At 39.7% G+C, this 27014-nt stretch overlaps 2 protein-coding genes across 4 annotated transcripts in view; one reads left to right on the top strand and one right to left on the bottom strand.

Moving 5' to 3' along the window:
* Positions 1 to 22781, top strand: part of BMP6 (bone morphogenetic protein 6) — a 118676-nt gene extending 95895 nt beyond the window's left edge. For 2 of the 3 annotated variants that reach the window (XM_064507062.1, XM_064507064.1), the window contains exon 7: positions 3 to 3040. In XM_064507062.1, coding sequence (XP_064363132.1) covers positions 3 to 152 — 150 coding nt within the window. In that variant the 3' untranslated portion in view covers positions 153 to 3040. Of the gene's footprint in view, positions 1 to 2; positions 3041 to 11651 lie in introns of those variants that run through there. The other variant, XM_064507063.1, reaches the window with a different exon arrangement.
* Positions 1378 to 26778, bottom strand: TXNDC5 (thioredoxin domain containing 5). Its single transcript, XM_064507065.1, has 10 exons — positions 26465 to 26778; positions 21669 to 21818; positions 18752 to 18857; positions 17356 to 17452; positions 14896 to 15011; positions 12591 to 12677; positions 9297 to 9437; positions 6856 to 6938; positions 3632 to 3761; positions 1378 to 3040 (listed from the first exon to the last, which is right to left on the bottom strand). Exons 1-10 carry the CDS (start codon positions 26683 to 26685, stop codon positions 2918 to 2920), a joined length of 1254 nt encoding a protein of 417 aa, XP_064363135.1. The 5' UTR covers positions 26686 to 26778; the 3' UTR covers positions 1378 to 2917.
* Between the last annotated feature and the right edge of the window lie 236 nt (positions 26779 to 27014).

Genomic DNA, 27014 nt, shown 5'->3' with positions numbered 1-27014 from the left:
AGGTTCATCTTATGAATCCTGATTATGTTCCAAAACCATGCTGTGCACCTACCAAACTAAATGCCATATCAGTTCTTTATTTTGATGATAATTCTAATGTAATCTTGAAGAAATACAGGAATATGGTAGTAAGAGCTTGTGGATGTCACTGACAAATGGTCTTCACATGGACTCTGTGATTCTACCATGAACTTCCCTACTACCTTCCATACTTCCACAAACTACTTGACCTTGGAAAAATAATCTTGATGAAACACTCTTCAAAACACCATTTATGTGCCTTGTGAGAGAAAGGGGTTTGGGACCCATGCTCTGTGGTGTGAGAAAACTGCTGCAGTTCTTAAAAACTGCCCCTACACCACAGTGGCCATTCAGCTCTGGAGATCCTGGGCTTGCAAAGCAGCAGACTGCCAACACGCACTGTACCTAGCTGGGATGGTCTTAATCTCACACAGCAGCTTGGCCTTATCAGTTGCTTGGACCTGTACTTCAGTTTTATCTAATGGGCATCCAAGACCCAAAACCAGTGAGGTTTTTTTTTTCCAGGGGTTGGGGGGAAGGGGAGAAGGGGAAGCTAGGCTAGAGAAAGTGTTTTGAGTACTTCTGCCTTAAAGCGTGCATCTCGTGCAAGACAATCTGCAATTCTGGCTAATGTTAGGAATTGCCTTTTGTCTAGAAGGAACAGTTACTACACCTAATGCTGTTAGTCTCCTGACATCTATGTTGATAACAAGCATCTTAAATTGTGCCAAAGCAAGTCTTGAAGTCCTCTTATTCTTCAAGCACGGCTGAAGTCTGATGCTGCAAGTGTAAGACAGCTTGGCTGCACCCTGTGTTGGAAGCACTAGGATGATCTTCTCAGTTCACTATTTGACTGGGCAATAACTTTATACACCTGTTCTTATGTGACTTCCCTCCACTCCCCACCTGGCAGCTGCCTCATCTACTACCACTTTGCCCAAGAAGGAAGAACCTTCTACAGCTGTAAGTCAGAAGTAGAAGGTTGTGCGTTTTTTTTGTTTTGTTTTTGTTTTGTTTTTTTCTTTTTTAGGGGCCATTCATTCTCTAGCTGGACAATTTATTTACAGGAAGACAGAATGTCAACGAAGTATTCTAGTATTTGGCCAACTTTTCCCCTTCAACCCAGGCAACTAACAAACTGGTTTAAAGGATACATTCACATTGTAGCCACAGTTTTGGACTTAAAATTTGTCTAGCAGAAGCTAACAACAAACTGATTGTTTTGATCAATATTAAACTTGTATTAAATGCACTTACCTCTAATTCTTGCATTTAAAAGGCTTCTTGTAAATACAAGCTATAATTTATTGCACTTGTCACTGTATATTCATTGTGCTGTATCATTTATAGAAAGACTGCTTTTTAAAAAAGTTTTTATTTAGAAAAATCTCAGTGTAAACAATTGTACCACTTTGATTTTATACAAGAAACTCATGAGATTGTGCTTCACTAGAAAGTTGTTAAAAACGTGATAATAAAGGCTTCCTTTAAGGCAGAAATGTATACATTGATCTAATACATCTGCCAGTACAACACTTAGCTTCCATTGTGGATTTTTCACCCTTACAGTTTTAGATTGAATAGAACCAATGGTTCTTGACAAACAGTCAGTACCAGGAGAAATTTACTGATTTAAAAATTTGTTGTTTCTTAAAACAAACAAACAAACAAACTCTACTCCATATGATGGACAGAAATCATTATCTTGACAGATTTGTCAAATTAGCCTGTAGCCATACTCATTCCATGAGTTTCTGTGCACGAGATGGCAGAATTCAGTCCTTGGTTTGCTATTGTCATTGCATTGTAACAGTATCTGCAGTGGAAATTCTTTGGCTTTTAATTATATCTAACATGGAACATCTTATGCACCAAAGAATAGATTCATATTATAATCCAAGGCAACACAGAGTGCATGGGTCTACCATTCAGAACATAGCAATAGTAATAGCTTGGAAAAAGGTTAAGGCTCAAGAGGAATGGGGAACTATTTTAGACTACTGTACAACAGCTGAATGGAAAATTTAAACATTGTACTACTTGTTATTCTCTAAGTAGTGTGGATAAGGAGCAGGTCAGCCCAAAGTCTGGATTCAGGTGAGGGTAGGAAACTCATGTCATCAGCTCTAAAATCTAACTGATCATTTAACGTTAACGGAGAAGTTATAATAGCGCCTATTCACTTTGGCTCTATATAAATAGCCCATAGTTACTCCTCTGGAGCTGGACGGAAGCAGCCTACAAAAATCCACCTGACGTATGTACGCTATGGCATCACTAATGTTCAGGCATATGTTACAGTACCATTATGTTCATTATGGCTAGACCTCCTATGTTGAGCAGAGTAACAGGAGACAACCAGCTCATGGTAGCCTGGTATCTTCCAAAGGTGTGTGTGTTTTCAACCTCCTGTGACTTTCCATTTCTTAACCAGCAGCTATAGTAAGACAAATAGGTTATAACTACAGTTGTAGAGGCAAAATTTATTTAACGCAGCTGCAGCTTTTACCTTTCTAGTAATGGTGGGCAGTTTGTAAGGATTACTTTTTGACCAAATCAAACTGGATGACAAAAATATTGTACTGCTTCCCCTAATGTATTTTAGTCTCAAAAGAAACCATTTACACTTCATTGCAGGAACGCAGAACTACAGTAACACTACTAATGCCAAAAACATTCTCAATTTGCACAGTAAGTACTTGTTCGTTTCCCTTTACAAACAGGGTAGGACACGTCTTTAACACACACACAGAGGGAAGATACCAATGTTTAAAACATTCGACTTCCCCAAAACAAACAAAAAAATTGCCTCAATACACTATTTGAAAATTAGCAATGATTTAAATCCCTCAACTACTGTACAAGGACAGCCAGGGATGGAGCATCCAGACTTTTATTACAATTCATCTCTTGCCTGACGCAAAACAAAGCTATGCAGTGCTTCCAGATCTCTTGTTCCATTATGTTCACTGACTTTCTTTCCACCTCGGAAAAGCAGAAGTGTAGGATAACCACGTACCTTCCAAAGACAAGAAGAAAAAAAAAAAGGGAAACAAAAAAGAAACTTGTAACTAATTTCCAGACTCACTGGTATCCTTCATTTGTATTTACTTGATTCTGAAAAGCCACCAAACCACTCTAAAAAGCCTTTTTAATTAAAAAAACCAAAACCCACAAAAAACCAGCTTTCAGTGCCAAGCTACAAGTTTTGAAAATTTGTAAGTAAATGGGAAAGCACATGTTCCTCTTCCATTAGCAACTGCAAACACCAGCTCCAGCTTTGTCTTCAACTGGCTGGCTACCAGTACCAAAAGCCATCTTTTTTCTAAGGAAAGAACTTTTCAGTGGGTGCCACAAGACTTTGGTGTTTTCACAGAGGGAAGGTTCTTAAATTAGGGTTTCTGTCAACCTTATCCACTAATCAGAATGAGTGAGGCTGAACAAACAATCCAGGAAAAAAACCTGTCACCAGCAGCTGTTCTGGACTACCATTTTCTTGCTAACGGAGAACACAGCTGCACTGACACCAGGCAGCCAGCTAGACTGCATGCTAGAGCCTCCAGCATTTGGTACAGTATCATCTAATTCATTTCAGATCTTTCACACTTACAGAAAATCTGTTGCAGACGTTACGTTCCACAGTGCAGTCTACTTTTGCTATTTTGACATCAGTCAAACCTGGAAATTGCTCTTTGGCAAGGTTCTCCCAAGTTGGAGCCAAGTTCTTACAGTGGCCACACCTAGAAACAGAGAGAGGTATTTGTTTAGCAGATACACCTTCTAGTCTAATCTCTACTGTCTTACTGTGATATCTGTAAGTTTAACTAGCCACCTTTCCTACCTCCTAATGATTTGGGCCTCCACCTCCCTTATGCTATTATGTCAGTGAATGAACTAAGAGAACGAGTGAGTGATTTTAAATAAGTTAAATGTTAAAGCAGTCTATGGCTTTCATTAGCTCTTCTGGAATGGTATTCTGGATGTCATTGCATTAACATTCTACCTTGAAGAGGAATATAAAAGCAAATAAAGAAGAAGAACACAGAGAATATTTAAATGAAAAATAAGATCACTTAGAAATGAACATGCCTTAAATAAGCTATAAAATGTATTACATATTAAGTTTTTCCAGCAGTGAAATAGTATTAGTTTTTCAGGTAGTAATGTTAGTTAAGTTAAAGCTACAAAGCCTAAATGTGTGGTGACATATTTAATTATTTAAATGAGATTTTAGTTTCCTTACTGAATTGCTTCTAACTGCCTCCTTTAGCAATGTAGCATCTACTGATACTGGAAAATCAATTTTAATAGAGGCTTTTTTCAACACAGTTTCTGTTTTTAAGAAACATTCCAATATTTTAATGTACTTTTTCACTGGAAGTTTAAACTTCCTGGGAAAAAACTTCACTTTCTTTGAAATTTAACCACTACCACTGTACTTTCAGATAGATCTGCAATTGAAAATTGTTCATTACTCAATAACTTTTATTTACAAAGAAAAAAAAAAAGAAAGGAAAATCAGGCCCTATTCTAATTTGCCTTACATATAGAATAATTCCCGTTATATCATCCATAGCATCAAAAATCCTATTTCCACTTTAATCTCTTATGTGCCCACGGTAACGTAAGAATGCAGTCTACAGAGTACATACACCGAAACACTAACATCAAGAGAGGAGATAATACAGTAAAATGGCAGAACCAAAGGAAAGTATTAAGTTTGTTTGTATTTGAACTTGGCTTAACTAAGTTCATAAGCCTTCAAGAAGAATTCCCGAAGTACTTTAGCCTTTAAACCTACATTGCTCATTTTATTCTAAATGCAGTTGTTGCACTGGGTTATTAGAACAGCCCCATAATTGCCTTAAGGCTGAATCAGGGTATTCACAAAAATAATAAAAGACGCCTCTGCAGAAGTTTTCTTAATACAATTGAGTCTGTATTTAAGCCACCTTGTTGTACACAGTGACAGTGTAAAAGAATTTTTGATCACACACAAAAACTACTAGAACAGGAGGATTTTATGCTTACTATGCAAGTTAACATTAATATTTATCCAAAAATAACTGGAGGACAGAAGTAGCAAGCAACATAATAGTGCTTGCTGATCCCAACGACATAAGTTAAGCCACTTGGAAGAGAAAAAGGTCATTTATATGCAGTGCACTGTAACTGTAAACATAGTGTGATTTCCAGAGCTAAAACTAGGATACCAGCTACACAAATATATGAAGTATTTTCTTCAATGGTGGCTTTCTGATTATTGCAGCCAGAGAGAATATACTGGTTAAGAACTTGTTTCTTTGCTACACATCCTGAGCCACTGTTTCTCAGCTTGCCATCTGACACTCTCATAGTATTTGTAAGAAGCAGCAAAACACTGTCAGAATCTCACAAAAGGAGAAGATGGTTAAAGTGCAGTACTGTTAAGAAAAGTTAACTGGAAAAGGATCATGTGTTTATCTCAAACTTTTCCAGAAAAAGCTTCTCAGGTAATGAACTCCTACTTCCACAAACAAGACCTGGCTTCAGAAATCAAACTAGAATCTTTCTGCTTTGTGCATGGGTGTAAACTGAATTTAATGAACAATTCGACTGGGAACGCAGTAGCAGAACAGACACAGAATTCATCTCAACCTCTGACAATGCACAGAAGGGAGAAAGGGAGCGAAGAAAAAGCAGTAAACATCAAGTTAGGATGGGGATGAACCATACAGTGGTATTAAAGGGTGACAACACTGGAGAAAACTGCCATCATTTAGACTACGTGAAATCAGAAATATATCCATGCCTCCTGTCAAAGTTAGGCAATAGTTTTATACTCCTGTTGCTTTGTAATGGTGATCCTTTACCACCACAGACAAAAGATCTTTCTGTTCTGTCAAAATCTTGCATTAATGGGATGGCTAGTGATGACATCAGAGATGTTATCTTTCACACACAGTGAAATACAGCCTCATTCTCATCTCAGCCCCTACACTAGGCTTCTTTCTAGTGGCTAGAAGACTGGACAACGGATGAGAAAGATGGCAAGTTTACTGGAATTCAATCCAAGTACAAGTAATATGAAGTCTATAAACGGGAGGGAGAAACTTTACACCTTCCTTTTGTCTTGGAAAGGGAACACTAAGAAAAAGGGGGAAATACTTGTTCAGTGAGTTTGTAATACTGGGGACTCAGTGGATCCCAAGCTCTGCTGGATATGCAGGTAATGACAGATGCCAGATAGGACATTACTTTTCTTCCCCAGCACTTTCCATTGGATATCTACATCAAAGCCACCTGCACCAGTCATTTCTACCCTATGTTGTTATAAAAACACATTACATGGAACATAAGAACATCTGCTTGTGCAAATTAGCTTTTGTCAGTTATTTGACGAGTAACAGCCCACTATCCATAGCTCCTCAGTCTAACAATTCCCAGGTGATCAAACGAGGCTTCCAACAGAGGTTGGTTGTGGCTGGTCGGGACCCAAGCCCAGCATGTTCTCTGTGCTCAACCAGCACTGCCTGACAGGCTCCCCTCAGCTTTCCTTAATTAAGGTGCAGGAGCACACTAAGCCCACAAAGGAAGTTTCACTTACCTTGTTTCCTTATGTTACCTGGAGCTTGACACAATAAAGCTTTTCTGTCAGACAGCTTTTCTACAGAGAGGAATCCCAAGGAAGCTAATACAGATTGAGCCTTTTTGTTGTAATTCCTACCAGCTCAGACATTCTCCAGTTAACTCACATTTTAGTTCCAGACAACAAATATAGTACTACATAGAACTCAAAATGCACAAACAGCTTAGAATAGCAATAATTGTGAACAATGGGTGCAAACTTCTTACCATGGAGCATAGAATTTAATAAAAGTGACCCCTTTAGCAATAGTTTCATCAAAGTCTTTTTCAGAGAGGGAGAGCACTGAAGCCTGTTCAAAAAAAAAAAAAAAAAAAAAAAATTATTGATGATACAACAAGAGTAGCAGCAGCATACCTCACTTCTACCCTTCAGCTGCTTTCTTCCCTCAGAAAGATGTAGATAAATGCCTGTCAAAAGGAACATCATCACACCACACTCACATGGACATCCTGAATAATTTTTACTCCTCTTAATGTCAGGAGCAATGATATGGGAATGAAGGGGTGAAAGCATGTTGCTTACAGTCACATACATTGTATGAGAGCACACTACAGTAACAGACTTCATTTTTGTGCAAGACTTAAGGATGGGAGGGATTCAAATAAAAAAAATATAACCTCTTGTTTATAAACAGCTTCAGATTCAGACAGAAGGGGAAAAAAGAGAGCAACTGACAATATTATCATTTATTTATCATTTTTTAATTGACATTTATTATCATTTATTACAGTAAGAGTGTTAGGAAGAGAAGCCAAAAGGAGATTCAAAATTACAGATTAAAGGTACTGGTTTAAGTATTTACAGGTAATGATTGTGAGCTAATGGAATTAAACTTTTCTATTAAGATGAAGTGTTATCCCCTCTGAAAATTTATTTCAAAGTCAGAAATTACTTTCTAGTTATTAAATGAAGAAATTACAAATTATTAAGTGAAGCGAAAGTGATCAGTAAATACATATTCTTCTGTTCTGAAATTTCTAAATGGATAATTAAAACAGATGTTCTAAACATTATTTACAGTCCAAGATATCAAGTCTGAAAGCTCCATAAACAGGGTCCTCCTCATGATCCACATAAAAAACCCCGTATTTTAAAGATCTGTAGATTACTATCAGAATAGCACTATGAACTACCTATCCTCTTTTCTTAAGAAAAGACAGTTATGCAATGACTTAATCTGAGCATCTGCTGGTCACTCTCCCCTAATACTTCTGCATCATTTTTTTTACTAATTTCAGTGATGTTTGGTAGAACAGTGCAAGTCTCAGATATAAAAGCTCCTACAACTTTTGTAAAAAAAAGATTGGCATGTACTTGGCCCTTATTAGACATGAGGGAATCCACAGAGGCGCTCATCACTGGGAGACACATTTTGAGTCCGAACTCATTGCTTTCGCTGCCCGTGGAACCAGTTGGCTGCTGATGGTAAATACAGTCAGTGTTTGCTGGCTACATGGGCTAGCCTCTTGTTTCAAAACTCACAAAAACAAAACCAGAACAAACGTGTCTGAAGATAAGAAACCAAAACACGGTGGCATCCAAAGCTGGGATGTAAAGTTTCAAAGACGTACATTTACTCCTTCACTGTATCTAATATAATTTTACAAAAAAAAAAAAAAAAAAAACCCACAATCCTTTCCTGTTTGTATGTGTGCTGGTGCAATCAAGGCATAAGTGGGAATTCATAGCACATGTGGTTTATGTTACATCTCTAAAAATAGAAAGAAGAATAACTACTCTCTGCATTGTACTAACACAAGCGCATCTTCCAAATATGAGGTTAATTAAAAAAAATTACTTTTTGGAGGGGCATGAAAACTGGAAACCTACCATCATTTTTTGTAAGTCACTCTATAAAAGATGAGTAACCCAACTCAAAAAGTCAAAAGGGAAAAGTAATATTCTCTTATGAGAAGCTGCATATAAACTGTATTTATGCTCATATAAATTCATTCTACATTATGAGGGAGTGTAAGTCACCGTACATTATTTTCTAGGCAGAGGAAATGTGTTTTCCTGGCTTGATAACACTTTATGTTTAAAAACTATTCCTCAGCAGTATTCAGTCCCCATAGCTCCTACAAACACGATTAGAACAAGCCTCTAAACCTGGGGAGTGTTACTGCCACAACACACCTCTCCCCGACACATTTAAAACAGCCTACATAATTTTCGGTTGTTTGTCATTTCTGCAGATAAGTCTACACATTTAGGATTTTTTGTTTGTTTGTTTTTAACTGGGTATTCGGGGATGTGCCATCTTCCTTGGTTTAAGTCAGAATCTTGCAAGTAATGTTCATCTTCATAGCAATGAATTACACTGTCGTATGGACTAAGGTGCCGCATTTTAGTAGACTGAAAAGGCCACATTTATGCCACTCTATCTAAACAACCAATTAAAACCATTAAACAAGAGCCAGATTTTTTCTTTTACCTTTCCACTTCTTCAGGTCAGTAAAAAAGTACCATTAAGATTTATGATCTGATTCCACTCATTAATTGCTAAAAGTAACCAGGAAAATATTTGGTAGTTTACATTTAGAAATTGTCAAGCTATCAAAGATGTAAACAACACATGGAAGATGGGGACAGGCTGCTGAAACAGTCTGAACACTTTAATACAGCTGCAGTGCGCAGGAGCACCTACCTCAGCCCGGGCAGGTTCTGCGGTTGGCTGTGGAGCTTCAGTGGGTTTATCTGCTAGTGGCTCTTTCAGAGAGCTCTGTAGTTGGGAATCCACATACTCCTTTAAGGAATCGAAGTCCCTCTTTCCTTTGTACTGGTCACCCTACAATTATCAAATAGTTTGTGCAAGTGTGTATATATAGTTAATTTAGCAAATAAATAATTATCAGAAAAATGTAAGATTGCCGAGTGTATGCATATTCATAATAAATATGATTAACTAGTCTTTAAACCTCTCCGTGCCATTCCATTCATTCCAGCTCTTCTGGATTTGCCATAGGTTCTTCTGTACCAGAAAGAAACAATCTAAAATTTCCTTTAAATGAAAGACACTTTAGAAGTGAGTATCTAGAAGCAAAATGTTTTCATTTTAGTCTTCACCTCTCACTTTAGTCCAAATTTTCAAGATTCTGTTTTTGTGAACCCAAAACTACAGCAAAGGGTAATGAAATACCCATCGCCATTTGGTGGTCTCCTCTGTTACCATGAGAGCTCTGTTCAGTGCTTTGACAGGGCTGAAAGACTGACACGCATGTCATCCGACTACACAATCGCTCCTCTGGCCCATACAGTTGTCACATATCCTTGGAAAACCCATATCCATACAGTAAGGCAACGCTCTCTAGATGTTTAAGTTCACCCGGGAAACAGAGAACAAGCATTTTCTGTAGGGCAGACAACTCCAACAGGATCACTCTATGTTGAAAGTTAAGTCACACTTCCGAACCTGCACAAAAAGCCTTCAACCAACTAGATCTTTTAGAAGCCACAGTTTGCCTCAAATGCTCCTCCATATTTCAGATATTTACATGATCCTAGAGGACAAGAAATCAGAATCCCTTTGAACAGTCTCGAATCAGTCTAGTCTCAAACAGTTTAGTTTAGTTTCAAACAGTCTCAAAAAAGTTTATAGTCTCAATCCATTGCCTTCCATCTCCAGACTGACTCATGCATGATTACCCTTGGCTATCTTGGTGAGAACAATCATCAATTTCTCTGTTCAAAAGAGTGATGATTGCTTTGAAGACACTAAATATCCACTTTGGATACAACTCGAATTTCAGTCCCATGAGGTGTGGGCTAAAAGATACATCCTGAAGTCTCTCAGATGAGGAATAACTATTCAAAAAACAGCATACAAACTTCCATACATCAGAACGAAGAACAGATACGCCTCTTCAACTATTTCCTTTATCTTCAGAACTCTTTCTACAGATCTTCCTTCTTTTATTACTCATCTGTTTCTTATAAATATAGCCATCTTCCCCACAATGGGCCTAAATCACAGAGGAATTAACTTAAAATCACGTAAGAAGCCTGTACCTGCTTGTTTGTATCCATTTCAGCAAAGCAGGGTCAATGCCCTTCCTTTCTTCCATGGGTTTCTACTGCCTCTAAGCAATACAGATGGTGTGATGCCAGATTTCAATTATGACAACAGAGTGATGGAATTACAGACAACAATGCTGAATGGCTGAGGCAGTCCTTCTCCTCCCCCTTCTTACTGAACAGTACAATAGTAGCTAGAGAGATTTCCGGGAATTTCTGGGTCAGATTACTGGAAAGTTGTTGGGGTTTTTTGTGTTTTTTTTCTTTTTTTAAATATGTTATGCCAGTTCATGGAGGAACATGTGATTCTGATGGCAGTATGTCACCAAGGAATACCACATTGCCGAAAGAGAAAAGCCAGTTTGATGTCAACAAATATACTGCTCAGACTAATGGTTGAGATTCATTCTTACCAAACACAGCAGTGGCAATTGACCTTTTTCTTTCACCGCATTCTTGATTCAAATAACTCAGAGCAACTTAAACTTCAATAATTGGCAAAGGGTCCAAAAACTACTGATCTGACTTGTCACAAAAATACACAGCTAACTTTTCTACATCAAGATCTTATGGTTCTGGCAAAATATGTTGCCATCTGTGGCTATCTGAAAAATCCCTCGGTACAGCATCTGAAGAGAGCAGCACAAAGCAGCTGAAAAAGCCATCCTAGAGCATCAGAACATTTCTGTTCTTCAAACCCAATCCATATACAGATGGAAGTTTAACTAACTGAAAATACCTCTAACTCTGGACGTGCCACCCTGTCTGACCTGAGCACTCTCTCGGAGCTTCAAGTTCTGCTTCTGACATGTGCCAGGCACAGCTGGTTAAGCAGTAACAAGGTCCCATATCTTCTGTATGAATTAGGCAGGGATACAAAAAAATAGATGCTTCTTCATTAAAGCTCCCTGGGTTGCCTGATCTTATAGGTGTGCTCATACGAAACATCACACATGTTTGCATGTACTTACAGTCACTTTCTTTTTAGAAGCAGATCTGGGAGAAAAAAGAAGCAAACATTTTATCCGATCTCCAAGCAGCTGGAACATCTGCCTCAGAAGAGGGGAAACAAGCTGCAGTGCCCCATAAAGTGCCTAGAAAACTGCCCCAATGAACAGCCGCTAAACTGGACTGAGTGGCAAATCTTAGAGCTTTTGTGCTGTAGCTGTGCAAAAACAAATGCAAGATGAATGCGTCAAGAAAACAAAACCCCCCAGATCTTAGTGTGTAATAGCTAAAAGAAGAGTCCTGGGTTCTCTGCTTGCAGGACTACTTTTAAAATCCATTTACTTTAACAGATATAAAGTATCTTTAAAGTGCAAAATATGAATGTTTATTTGCTGCTGTTCATGAACGCAGTATTTTAAAAATTTTACTTCCCCAAAACTCTTCTTCAGAATATTTTAATTCTTTGAATTGCTACAAGAAGAAAGGTCAGCTGGGGGCACAAGACTCTCCCAGTGTCATAGCAAGCGCTCATATTTGTAATATGAACTTGCATTCTCAGACATCAGCAGATAGGCACCGCTTACAGATGTGAACCTTCAGATACACACTGTGGAAGATTACAAAACCTTTTATTATTTCTATTTCATGTATTTTGTTTGTGTTCCATAGGAGGTAAGGTGTTCAGATAAAGCATACCCAGAATTCTCTCATATGGTAGCATACTTGGAGATACTGCTTATAGATTTATGAATACCCTATGGATATTTGCAGACCACAAACACCAACAGGCTCTAAATTTTGTGGATAAATGTGGGTCACTTCTTCCAGTACCAAACTGAACCTCCAATATCTTCAAACTCTCTCACAAGACTTTCATATACGCCCACTACATGTTTTATCCTAGTATGCAAGCACAACCCAGGTACTATCTTAATTCAGGAAAAAATGGTCTGACCTTCTGGGGAGCTTGCAGACTCACCTTTTCACCATCCCTAAACCAGAGGAGAGTGGGATAGCCACGAACTTGATTTTCAGAGCAGGCTTCATAATGCTGGGTACAATCAACCTACATTTTGAAAAAAAATTATAAATCATTTAGTGCATAAAATAAACAGACAACAAGCACCATACCCTCCCTTAAGTTTAGAATCTCTGAAAAATACAGAAGCAAGCAATGCATGTCTTGGCAAAAGTCCCTGTCAAGTGCTGTCTTGAGAACTCTTATGTCTGCCTTCCAAAGAGTGGTTTGGTTGTCTAACTGGGAAGCTGTGTGTTTGTTTTGGGGAGCGGGAGAACACAGACATGACATGGATAGAGGTAGAAACAGTAGCAAAAAATAATGAAGACATAATTAAATACTCCAATTAAAATAAGTGCTGGTATTTTCAGTGAATAAGATCACTACATGGGTAGTAAGACACAAAATGCTAATAGAGCTTCAAAGTGAAGATTTATTGGCTCGCCCTTTTTTTCTTTTTCTTTTTTTTCTAAACAAAAAAGACCACTATTTAAAATCACAAGACATGTCAACAGCTCATAAGTTAACTTCACTCCAAGGAAAATTCCAAGTGCACAGCAACATTCAGTTCTAATTTTCCATACACCAATCTATAAAGTCAACAGTTTATAGTCTTTTTCAAAGTAAAGAAAAAATGTAACTGCAGCAAGGGAGCCTTTGCTCAACAGAGCACTTGGATTTTGAATGTTACATTAGAAACACTTTGCTCCAGATCACTGTAGATCAATTCCAAAGATTACACAGAATCCTGCCAGTAGACAGCATTGCTATTAAGACACTATTCCCCCAGATTACATGAAGGTCATCATTCAACCTTCTCAGAAACAGTTGTGTTTCCTGTTTACTTACAGACTTACAATCTTACTGAAGACATATTTCAAATAGTTTCATAGCATATACAATTAACAAAACTGACTAGGCATTGGGACAAATCTTAGTGGCTTTACTAAATAGCAAATATCAGTAACAGTAACTGTGCAACACCTGAACACAACAGACAACTGAATAAAACAGATTTTGGAAATTTTTGGTTTATGTTTCTCTGGATAACAGAGAATGATAGCTTCAAAGAAGATATGTAAGCTAAGCAATGATTTTATCATACAATAAGCATTCCAGATTCTGAGAAAGTAAATCAGCACATGCAACATTTGATACAAACAGTATCAAAGGAGCAATATCCTCTGATATGTTTTCTCAGAAAAAAAATCTAATTTTATATCCACCAGGTTTCAAAATGATGCATCTTCCTCTCCCAAGTTCAACCATTCAGACCTGCTCTGTACCTCTACAGCGTATCTGAGTTAAAGGACTTTCAAAAAGCATTTCATAGAAAAAAGCAGTAAAGCTCATCACCCCCAGTAATAGCTGAAAGTGCTATGAGGGCAGAGACAGGGAAGACTGCAGCTTTTTTGTCCCTCTGCAAGACTGATAGCACTGCTAACGGTTATGCTGTCTTTCAGATTAGCAGAGCCAATCCGAAGGCTTAAGGATATGGAAGTTGGGCCCAGTAGGTTTTCCACTGTTAGCAGATACAGAGGGATTCACATCATTAGCCACCCGGACTTAGGTATGGGTCAGCAAATTAAGTGAGTAACTGCAATTGCAGGACCACCTCCATACCTCTGCATAGGAGTCACTCCACGTACAAGTAACAAGCTCCCATGGTAAATACACCACAGAATCTGGTTATCATCCCTAAGGGAAATAGTAAAGCAGGACAAGATATCAGTTTTTAAGGTGGAAGGCCACCTGAAACCTTTAGAAAGCTCTATGGGGGGGGGGGGGGTGAAGAGAAAGAAAAAAAAACAAAAAAAGAGAGAAATAACTCATCATTAGGCTCTGTAGGTCTAAAAAGAAATCCAGTGCTGTAAACAGCAAATTAGTGTAAGTCACATTGCCACTCAAAATAAATACTGAAGTCTATCAAGTTTTGACAAAGGAGAAGCATAATAAAAAGCAAATCTCAAAATATTACTCCCATCATCTAAAGTACCTGATTTACTCCTTTACATCTTTGAAACACAGGGAGCTGTGTTCAACATCTCTGTCAAGTCCTTGCTCAAAAAGGGGAAGTCCTGTCAGTTGTAACAAATTAGCCATCTTTTCAAAATAAAGTGAACTATGTCTATTGGAAAGGTAAAAGGGCTTACAAAGTGACAAACAAAACAGGATTGTTATTTGCAGAGCACAGAATGAATGGCATGATACTTGGCTGAAACATTCATTCACACAAAACAGATAAAGAACAAAACACTTCACCAACCTTGCCAATCTTGACAGCTTCCGAATGTTCAAATGCTAGAGCCAGCTGTTCCCATGTTGGGGCCAAAGCCTTGCAATGACCACACCAAGGGGCAAAAAATTTGATAAAGTGATTACCTTTGAAGTCAAGAAAAAAAAAAGAAAGATTAGATCCAACTCATTTGGAATGAATTTGGCTACAATTAAAAGACTAGATAGTAATCGCAGAGTGCAACTTATTTCCTGGGTTACAGATAGGAAATAAAGCAGAATAAAGGCAAGGAGAGAATACTTCAGCTATTAGGTTTTCAATATGGTACGCAGTACCATAGTATTCCCAATTTCCCTGAAATTCTGAACAGCTTCACAACCTCAAGCCAACAAATGAGTTATTAAAACTATCATATTTTCAACCTAACCAGTTGCTAGAATTTCTAAATCTACCAAGTCAATCACTTGCACAATTACACAGTAGAAAGAACCACAAAGGACTATGTATTTATAATAGCATTAATCAATGTAAATATTAGACTTCAACTTAAACATTTCTAAGCAAACACCACTGCATCAAGTCTCTGAGCTATGCAAATAATTTTATTTAGCTTACAGTTCTCTTCTGCCCTGCTCTTTGTATTTTCATGTTAACTACTCAGAAATGGCTGTCATTAGTACAGACTCTCCTCTCTATGGAACACCCCAAAAATTTACTATCTCATACTAATGCTTAGTTTAAAAGCATAAACTTAATTGAAGAGTACCAGAAAATGTAATTTCCTTCAATTAAGATTACTATTAATTCAAGATGCTGCAGGCTTTTGCACACATCAAGGCAATGCTCTATTAATACAACATAAAAATGAACATAATTAAAACAAACAAAAAAATGCATTTGAAGGAAACACCAGCAATTGGGGGAAAGCTCTTTTTAAAAGCATTAGCTGCAATCCTTTGAAGACTGCTTTGGAACAGATACTACTAGAATTCTGTTCTAGTTTGAGTGCTTGTTCACAGAAGAAAGTCAGACGAAAGATGCCACAAAATAACTAGGAAATGTAAACTGCAGTAGTAGTGAACTCTGACTTGCCTAATCTGCACCAGGAACGCTTTCAAGCTGATCGAGTTACTTCACTTTGGCGAAGTAAACTGCAAAATGAAATTTCTGATGAATAATGAGAACATCTAGTCAGAAATAACTATTTTATAATCACGTGCTCTGGGCTCCTCCCCGACAGAAAAATAGCCCTGAAGCACCGAAAAGGTAAAGGGAGACTGATTAAGAATGAAAGTCAACAGTCTAACTGGAACTGCTAAGCCTGCTGCTAAATTTAAGCACTGAATTTCTTGTGACAGAAGTCAAGAGAGGACAACAGCTTCACAGATGATCATAAATCTGCTCAACCATAAAATACGACAGTAAGACCACCTCCTCCACGTACGTACAAATGCCAGTGGCTACAGCTTAAGACATTCACACATGCACTGAACTTAAATTTACAGACTGGGAAAATAGTGCTTATTGTTGTTTAATGCTCAATGTGTCCCTGAAGGCTCAGGAAAGAATTCATGAAGAATTTTAATGTAATTCAGTGTTAAGCCACATATACAGGTACATTTTAAGTTAGTGGCACAAAATGCACTTTTACACCTGAAAATATTTCTAATTAATTAATAGTTACTTTAAGAAGTTCTCGTATCCATCTCACTCATGGTATCACATGGGCACAGATAGTTAACTTAGTCTCACCTTTGCTTTCAAGAAAAAAGAGAGAGACAGTACGACCACATGTTTTTAGGGTAGCCCAAAAATTTGTACTGTAAGATCTTGCTCATTTCTTTAAAAGACCCACTGTGCGGGGGGTGAAATTTCCCATGTTAGGTATCACATTTGGGCTTATTTTTTTAAAGCTTCCAGACACAACATTTTCAGAAATGGCCAAACTGAAGCTAGGTGTTTTGCCCACATTAAATTCTGGAGGAAGAAGGCTAAACAATATCAAATAAGGATCCACACTGGGGTGGAGTAGGAAGGGGGGGGGTAATACTTGGCTAGAAAAGTAGCTTGGGAGTATGAACAAGTCAATGCCTAGGAAAGAGGAAATGGGACTTGCAAAATCATTTGGTGAATAGCAAGAATGCAACTGAGCGAGGAGCTCACAGAAAAGGGAAAGGTTAGTCAAGCAAGCTCACTTGCTTCTTCTTACATGTGATTAGGGGCCCTAATGTTACTATTTTCTTACTGGATTACTGTTCTTAAACTTTCTCATGGTATGCAATATGTAATGAAACCAGTGCATTTTTGGTATGCAATATGTAATGAAATCAGTGCATTTTATACAATGTGTCATTTCATCCTCTTTCAATATGCATTATTGGAAAAGACAGTAGGAAGGGGGTACCTTTAAAACTAACATTTCTGTTGCAGACTTCTCACTACTGAATTCTCTGTAAGCAGGTCTGTCTTGCTTACGAAAAAAGTAGTTACCTTCTGCTATGTGCATCCTGAAATTGTCTGCTGAGAGTTCATACAGTCCCTGCTTAGGTTCAGGTGCTTTTGGTGGTTCCACATCAGGTTCTAGATCCTATTCATGAGAAAAATTAATTTATATTTGTCTCATACAGTAAATATACAATATTTGATTCCTGTACCATGCCATTCTGTGGCAGTGTTGTTAACTCTACATCTGTAATTTCAAATTCCTAAAACGGTGTCCTCCTAATTTTGCTTAATTTAGATTATCAAATGTTTCCTAACAATTACTTGAATGTCAAATGTGAAAAAGATTACCACATGGAAACCAGCTATCAGAGTCACTGAAATAACAGTCTCCCATCATGCTGCAGTACAGTCACAGTGCACAGCAACTGCTCTAACATTCATAACATTACTATATATTCATACACTTAGACTGTGTAACAGTTTTCCTCCACAGCTTCATGGATCAGCCACATGTGCCATCACACCAGTTTTGGTGGTCTTTTGGCTATTTAAAAATAGATGGCGAGAAAGCTGTTTTCTGCTCCTCTAATACAGGGAGGAGGTACCTAATGGTCCCATGAGATCAGGAACAATGGAAAAGGAGCAAACACTTTATAGGTAAGTTGCAGCAAACACATTGCACTTCAGCTAAAGAGAATGGCTATTTACTAGATACTAGGTCAGGGTTGGAAACAAATAAAAAAATTCAAAGTACATTTCTTAAAACAGTTTAGCATTAATGTTTAATTATTAAAAATACCATAACATGAAGTTTATTTAAACATAATCATGTTCTGTGATCAACAATCACTTCAGCTTTGTCTTGATTAGAAAAAGCAATTTTAATTTAATTGTAGGCAAGGCTTGGCTGACCTATTTGAGTGCTACCCCTAAACTCAACGGTTTCCCTAGTGATGATGCTAGGTAAACTTACTGGACTGATTATTATAAACAACTTCTTTAGGCTACAAAATTATCAGCTAATAACTGAGCTAAAGATAACTTCCTCATAACAACACAGGATGCCAAGACCAACACAAATGCAATTTATACCATAGTATAACCAAACCAATTCTCTTACTCTGAAAACATTATGGCCTCCAGTTGTCAATTGAATGGACACAAAAAAATTCCATCTTAAAATGTGAAAATGCTAATACTTGATTAAAAATGGCATTATGAACCATAGTTTTAAATACAGGAAACAAAGGGCACGTCATAGGATGTCATTTTTAATTACTATTCTGATTTATTTGGAAACTGTTCCATATTGTTATTGCCATCTGAACTTTATTCTCAGGAGCAGATTTCCTCCTGGAAAGTGAAACCTAACCCACATAAATGAGAGAACAGCAAGTCTGCAGAAAGAAATATTTCCTTTTCCTATTTCCTTTTAACTTACAGCTGGTTCCTCATTTAGTTTCTCCAACATCCATTTTTCCAAAGCCTGGAAGTCTCTAGGACCTTGGTATTTCAGAGGTTCTTGTCCTGGTTTAAGCAGTTTTAGGCTAAAAGATTAAAATGTAGAAAAGAATGAGGTAAAAATTTTCACACATGAAGTATTCTCAGGAAGTTAAAATGCTTTACTAATTCACAGCAATTCAGCTTAAGCTGCAGTAAGACCTCTCCAAATTATTAACATTAGCATCAGGCCCTCTCTCTCAACTTTAAGGGTCATAGCTATACCTTAGGACACTTCTTTCATTCCCATATAAACTTTTAAAGAGGATTTTAAAAATAAGGGACAGAAATACCATGTTAAAAATCAAAATATTTTAATTATTTTGATCAGTAAGCATCCACAAATAAAACATTGCAGATTCTAGTTCTGAGGTTAATTATTCTTTATGCTTATGAATCCTATTTCAATTTGCCAAAAATCATCAATTTTGTTTTGTTCTCCCCTCTCCACCCCCAATGGAAAAAATACAAAGCTTGCTTTCTCAGGCATTTCTTTTTCATGTTTTGTTCCAAGCTTACTCTTGAAATATATGACTTTTCACATGGTATTAAACTGATTAAAAACACTATGAAACAAGTGACTAGGACAAGAAGATAAGTGATTGCTTATAGGGATCTTAGGACTTCATGACTGTAACTTTAATAATTGCTATCAAAATTTTTCTATAAAGTACTTAAAACTTACTATTAAACATTTGATTAAGTTAAAACTGAAAGCATATTTGACAAAGGGACAATATCTACTTTTGATCTGGTCTTATTCTTTAAAGCAAATTAAAATTAGTTTCAACTACTATCCATACTTAGCCCGCAGTTCCCCTTGCTAAGATGTGGTTTTGCCACCACATTTTCTCCCCCCGCCCCAAATGTTTCTCTCTCTTCTTATTCCACAAGCTGGAAAAACTAAACATATGAAAGTGTTGCAAAACCACATAATGCAAATGTATTCAAAAGACAAAGAAGTTCCTACTGTCTTTTTTATTTAATATATTCTTAAGTATTCCTTGTTATGATAGGTCAAAATTTTTGAGAAAAAGCATGACTTTATTATAAGAAGGAAACAACAAAAATAAAACAGAAATACATCTAAAATACACCTCATGGCAATACTTTTGAAGACTAAGAAAAAAAAAATCAATGTATTAGCTTAAAAAGCCAGCTGTGCCTTTATTTCATCCAAATTAGGGTAAGTTTTCTCTATTTCAGTTGAGAGAGTATTTTACAGCACCAAATAACCATGGGGCAACTGCACTAAGAAGCGCAGGAACCAGCAGGCGGCATCCCAGCCAGTTTCCCTCTCAAGAAGGTGGAAGGAGGATGCAGCCTTTCTTTTGACTAGTGTTTGGAAAAGCAGAGTAAGGAATAACACACACTAGACTTGCAATGGCCCTTCTGTGACTCAGAAAGTTGTGAAATCTCCCCTACTGGAGGTTTTTAAGAACAAGTTAGACAGGCTAGTTAAACATGTCCTGATTCAGAGAGTAAGAAAATTGAAATCATGAATTCTCCTTCATCTTATTTCTATAACTAGCAGATGACTGCCTTATTATTTGTACTTTTCAAGTAGATGAAAATGAACACTAGCTATCCTTAGATGTCCAAAGATCTTAGAAAGGAGGAAGAAAAAAAATCAATTACATATCCATTCATATTTTCTTATTCAAAATCTGTGCCCCTCTCTCTATTTTACAAAGATAGCAGCACAATATAAACTGTTCAAGTACACAAAGAAGACCAGTGTTCACTTTTAGGGATATTTAAATAAAGCTGTAAAATTCATTGTTTCTCACCATTTCTAGTGGAACTAAACCACAAACTGCCCCTAAGAAAAATTCCTGCTCCAGTGAGGGCTTTGCTATTTATAATTTTCAACTTCTAATCAGTTGTACTCATCTGCCTCAAAGCTGGTGTAGACAGGAGTACCTGTCAAATTCGGACTGTTGCTGAGGACAGCAGTAACATTAGACAAGGTCAGCACAGGGAAGAAAATCAAAAATTACAGGCTGTGGAAGGGCTACAGAAGACAATATTTTCCCCTTATCCCCACAAAGATGAGTTACCAGCAAAGTAGCTGAAACAATTCTATCCATTTTTGAAAGAAGCTTTAAAGACGACACACGTGGAAAAAAATCTTTTTGCTCCTTTTAGCAGCTAGAAAGGGTGTAGGTGTACCCAACCTGAAAGTACTGCCCAGTCTGATCTCTCACAGATACTCTAGATTATGTTCTTTCTCCCAGAGCTGACATAGTAAGGCATATATCCTTTATAACAAGACAGGTTTAACAAATTCAAACTCCAAATTAATTTCTCCTAGACCAATATAAGCAAAATTATGTAGAAAAGTCTGCAAACCACCATCACCACTATGCTAGATGGTACTATAAAGTTATCATTTTATGAGCACCAAGCTCACTCAAAAGTTTAAGAGGTCACCTATACATTCATTGTGAACAGTATCGTGTACCTGAACATGCAACAAATTATTTTTAAAAAGATGATTAGCAGAGACCAGGTCTGCCATGCCAGTGTTGTATAATGCACTACTGCTTGAGAGAACAGCTCTCAGGGGGTGTGGGGGGGAACACTTCTGGACTTCATTTAAACACAGCCATCTTCCAAGATATAAATCAGCTTCTTAGAAAAAGAGAGAGCGAGAGAGAGAGAGAGAGTAGTGTATGTCATATAATACTTGGCAGTGTAGTACAAAGACTTAAAATGAACATATGAAGTCCAAAGGGCTACAAAGAAAGCCGTAAAAAAATATAGCTTAGAAGTTAGCTTCAACAAACTGGCAAAGGATCATGGAAAACTACAGGGAAAAAAAAAAAGAACAGAAGCAGACATCCTCTAATACTTACGTTGGGTATCCTCGGACGCCAAATTCAGAGCACAATGGAATATCTACGGTACAATCCACTTTAACAACATAGACCTGTGGGTTTTCCATGTTGTTGTATTTATCTCCTAAATCATTCCAGGTTGGTTGCAGACGCTGACAATGTCCACACCTGCAACAGAACGAACAAAATATTTCCTGACAATTGCTCATGTTTAGAGGGGAACAATTCTACGGAAAAAAAAAAAATCACACATAGAAATGGTCAGAGATTTTGGTAAATTTCAAAACAGTTAAGTCAGAAATCTTCCATATTCAAGCACTCTTACAGTAAGTAACAGTGAGTACTACTGCAGTATTGTAATTTTGTAAAACATAAATGTTGTAACATAAAATATGTTGTAAAACATTGCAAATCTTTTTCACATAAAAATTGTCAAGAAATCAGAACTTGTTGCTATCAATCCTTTTACAGTACAAAGCCTACATATCACTGAGGTCTCCATGAACTTTGTGAGGAAAACTGCTCTCAGTTTTCTAACTTTCTAGAGAAATCACATGTCTAGCTTTCTTTACACTCTTACATTTCAAAATACTATATTTTTAAGCAGCAGGTAAGAAGATAATGCTTTCTAGTCTCTTTATAAGGCCACTTGTGCTTAGGTGCATCACTAGAATTGGAGCTTGTGAGCCATAAAACACATCAAGCACCGAATTCTGAATAGCATTCATCAAAATCCCCAGATACTGTGCTTTGTTACAGCTGAACACTATAAATTACAATAATATCTCTACAAAAATCTGGCCTAATATAGTTGCTGTAACAGCAACTCCTCAAAAGTAGAAAATGGGTTTTACTCCAATCATCAATTTTCTAGTCATTACAGTAACATCCTATTGCTGTAACTATGATGAAGTGTGTCATTACTTAAATATCTAACTTCAGACTGAAGTCTCTCCACAGTCAAGTCTTTAACAGACCTTGAATTAGGAAGAAAATTTTGGATTCTCTGGTCCCCTCCCCTAACAGTTGTGAAAATTTTAAACACTGCATGAATAGTGATGTTAAAGATCTGAGCATGGAAATCTATGTAAGGAAATCTCAAATAATAAACTCTATTTTTTAAACACAGAACACAGTTGCCTTGTCTATCTTTATCTTGGCTACACACAAAGTTCCCCATTCCCTCCCTTCTTCAGGTTATACAAGCTGAAATTTAAAATACAGTAGGAAAAAACCCTCATATCTCAATCAGTAAACCCACTAAAAAGTCATTCTTGGTTTTCATAAATACTAACAATTATAAGAAAAAACAACCATGAATTGACTGATTAATTATGAGCCCAGCCCTGCATCTATCTCTATCTTCCACAAATCGCGTTAGAGTAGCTTTCACGATTTTTGACTGCTGGAACATCATGCTAATATGGAGTCATGACATCTCAGTGGTGAATTTAACTCCAAGGCCAGACAGTATTTGAAGTACTTTTATTAGAATTCATAAAAGGTAGCTGCAGAGTATAAAAAAAATCAGAGAAGCCAAAAAAAAAGTCAGCAAGACCATCTAACACCACAGGGCACCCTTAGCCCCATGTACCTACAGAGTCTTTTGTTGCTATTGCTTCAGATTAAATTAGTGGGACTGGAGGAGCAGCTAGTTCTAGTACTGGGGATGGTGGAGACCTGACAGTCAGTGAGGAGTCCTGGTATTCCTTCTCTACAAAGGCTAGGATGGTGCAAACATTCATAATCTCTGCTGACAAACATAAATCAAGATCCCAAAAGATCCACCTTTCTGAAAAATGACCTCTGAAAAACAGCCATCAGGATGCAAGGGTGAAAAGAGGTTATCTACAGGAGTTTGGGGATAGGCAGCCCATTTTAACTCTGAACAACCACGTGCCAGAATTGATCATGCCTGGAGATGATTTTGCTGTGGCAGTATTTATAAGGCACCACACTGCTTTACCTCACACTGATAGATCAGTGTCCCTCTTACAACAGTGCCTCTCTCCTGGAAAACTGGATGGTGGACTTACTGGTCTATGAAGAGAAGACAAGTAAACATACATATGGACTAGACACATCAAAAATCTCCAGTTACTGATAAGCCCTCTGCAGGTAGCAGGCAACAGAGACATTCTTGAAGGCTACTAGTACAGCTTCAGTTCTACAATCAGCTAGGGCAGCTCCCACATCATTATCCAATTCAAAAACGTCTATGCCCTGGGACAGTCAGGTATACCAGTACGAGCAATGTGGGACTGGCCTCCCTCTGGACAAATGAATCCAGCCAAGGTAAATTCCAGTGAACAGAGTCAATCCCATTCAAAAGCAACAAACTCCAGAGATCCAGTTTGCTTCAGCTGTGTGAACTCTATGTTGAAACGATCTAGAGCGATCAAAATAAAGCACTGAAACCGCTCATTTGAGGTTCCTTCCAACTAAGGGACCTTGGACTCCCCACTCCTCTGTAGATGAGTGACTGTCAGGGCCAAAATCTCAGAATATCTAGAGCCAATGAGAGACTAACCGGTTCATGGTTCTGTCCATAGCTGAGCATACATACTAAGGGTAACAGGCCAATGACAAAAAAAAAAAAATCTCAAGACATCTGATAAGCAAATGACCTGGAGTGCTCTGTTTTTGGAGGAGCCCATATCTGAAACAAATGTAGCACTTCATCTGAACTGTTGCTCTCAAAGGGGTGGGGGTGAGGTCCTCAGTGAGATTTCTTTCAGGAATCCTGAGGGGATGGGTTAGGTTGACTCCGTCGAACCTAACTCTTAAGTTAGTACTCAGGAGACAATGTTAGCAGCATCTATAGCAATCCCAAAGAAAATCCTAAAGGAACACTGGATTGTTTGCTGGGCTTCTCCCTTGCAACTACAGACAGCAGTACCAAAACATGTGCACTGGTGAGGTGCATTAGTAGGTTATCATGTTAGAATCACTTAGGAACAGGGAAGGAGATTCTAATATAAACTCCAGGGCTATCAGACTGCAGTGTGATCCCACTGACAATAAAACTATTGGCATGTCTAAGCACCTTTCTCAAGCCCTCAGAAGTTCCCTTTCCTTCTCTTCCCCTTGGATCTGAAACTTGAGGCTGTTGATGCCTGTCAGGAACTGGGCATCCAGACCAAGGGCCCTGAAACTGTGGCCCAGAGATCTGGATGAGACCTATTAAGGGTGAGAGTTATGTGGAGAGAAGCAGTAACAAGTCTAAAAAATTATGCAATTCCCTCACACTCCACTTAGGCAGAGATTCCCAGCCCTCCCAAGGGCATGGGGTGGCCCAAGTATGCAAGGCCAGAGCTCTCTTTGATGCTAGCTGAGAATATGGAGCAGATGCTAGACTCTGCAACAGCCTATTTGGCACAGGATCTCCCTTAAGCAGTATGCCAAGGCAGAAATTTATCTCATTTTAGAGATGACTGTGATACAGTCAATCAAAACTTGATGAGACATAGACATTAACACCTGAAAACAGAACAAAGAGTAGAAGCACTCCTGCTCATGTGAATTTCTGAGACTCTCAAAGGCACTCTCAAAGGTCCATCACCAGAAAATTAGGCTTCCTCCACTTTTGTGATCTTCAGAGGATAAAGGATGACATCTGTTCATTTAAGCTTTGGCTTAATGTTTTTGTATTGCATTTGAGAAAAATCACTAAAAAAGCTGAAGGTAATAACCCAAAAAATGAAGTAGGTTTTTCAGTTTAGAAAGGAGATAGTTTTCTAGTGTTGATTTCAGAGATTATCATGACACACATGTGCCTAAATGGCACCATGTACCAACAGATTACTTAAGATGAACACGTATTGTGCAAAGACATTGTTCCATTAACTTTATCTAAATGGAGGAAAACAGGGGGAAAAAAAAACATAACAAACCCTGACAACAAGAATCCCCCAACCCGCTACTGGATATCTGTAGGTCAGAAACAAACTAAAAAAAAAGAGGGCGGGTTTGGGGAAGAGATGATAAAAAAAGACTATGAGCAACCACTACAAAGATTGGGTGATGAGAAATACTGTCCCCTTGACAGATGAAATATCTAAGAAAGCTGTGTTCCTGGACTCTTCTCAGCTGCTCTTATGTCAAACGTCCCAGCTGAAGACGAAAGCCCAGCACAGGTATGGCAAACTGGGGGACTCTCCGGTCCTGCGAGCGCACAGCTGCTCGGCGCGGCTGCCTGCGGCCTCGGGGACACAAGACCCTCAATTTCCCGATGACCAAGGGAGCATAACTTCAGCAAGAAAGCATGTGCCAGAGCGGGGCACGGAGTCAGCGGAAGACACCCGGCTATAAAGGCTCTTGCAAACGCCAGGCGGTCCCGGCCGGCTCCTGCAGGCCCGAGCGCGGCGGCGGGGTGGGGGGGGGGTCAGCCCCGGCGCAGCGCCGCCGGCAGCGCCTTCCCCGCGGAGCGGGGTGGGGGTGGGGGGTCAGCCCCGGCGCAGCGCCGCCGGCAGCGCCTTCCCCGCGGAGCGGGGTGGGGGGGGGGTCAGCCCCGGCGCAGCGCCGCCGGCAGCGCCTTCCCCGCGGCGCGGGGTGGGGGGGGGGTGTCAGCCCCGGCCCGCCGCCGCCCCCAGCCGCCGCCTCGCCCGCGCCCCCACGCCGCGCCCCCCGCCGACGGGGAGCAGCCTGCGCGGGGCGGCGGGCGGCCGCGGCGCAACCCCACCGCGGCCGCCTCCGCCCCCGCCGCGCCGGCCCGGCCCCGCCGCCTCCGCCGCCACGTCAACGGGGGGAAGGGGCGGGCGGCGAGGGCGCCGCGCCGGGCCGCGCCGCGCCGCCCGCCACGGCCGGATACCCACCACGGGGCGAAGAACATGACGAAGTGGGGGGCGGCGGCGGCGCCGTGCCGCAGCATCTCCCCGTTGTAGAGGTGCCGCCCGTGCGGGTCCGGGTCCGGCTCGGCGGCCTGGCCCGGCTCCGGCGCCGGCTCCGCCTGGCCTGGCGCGCTGCAGAGGACAGGGCCGAGGGCCGCCAAGGAGAGGAGCCGCCACCAGGCCGGGCCGCAGCGGAGCACAGCCATCGCAGCGCCAAGACAGCGAGCGGCGAAAAGCCCCGGGCCGCAGCCACCTCCCCCGCGCCCGGCCCCGGCCCCGCCCCGCCCCTGCTGCCGCCCGCCCTCCGCTCCGCGCTCCCGCCCCACACACCGCCCTGGCTCCGCACCCCTACGGCCCCCGCGCGCACCGCCCCCCGCACCCCCAACGGTCCCCCGCGCGCACCGCCCCCGCACCCCCAACGGTCCCCCGCGCGCACCCTGCCAGCGCCCTCTATAACCCCCCGCGCCGCCCCAACACCCTCCACACGCGTCACCACCCCCCCACGCTGCCCCGACACCCTCCACAACCACCCCAA

This window comes from Dromaius novaehollandiae, chromosome 2 (assembly GCF_036370855.1).
Source record: "Dromaius novaehollandiae isolate bDroNov1 chromosome 2, bDroNov1.hap1, whole genome shotgun sequence".
Taxonomy (NCBI): Eukaryota; Metazoa; Chordata; class Aves; order Casuariiformes; family Dromaiidae; genus Dromaius; species Dromaius novaehollandiae.
Note: the sequence above shows the minus strand (reverse complement) of the source record. Positions and strands in the feature narration are given on the sequence as shown.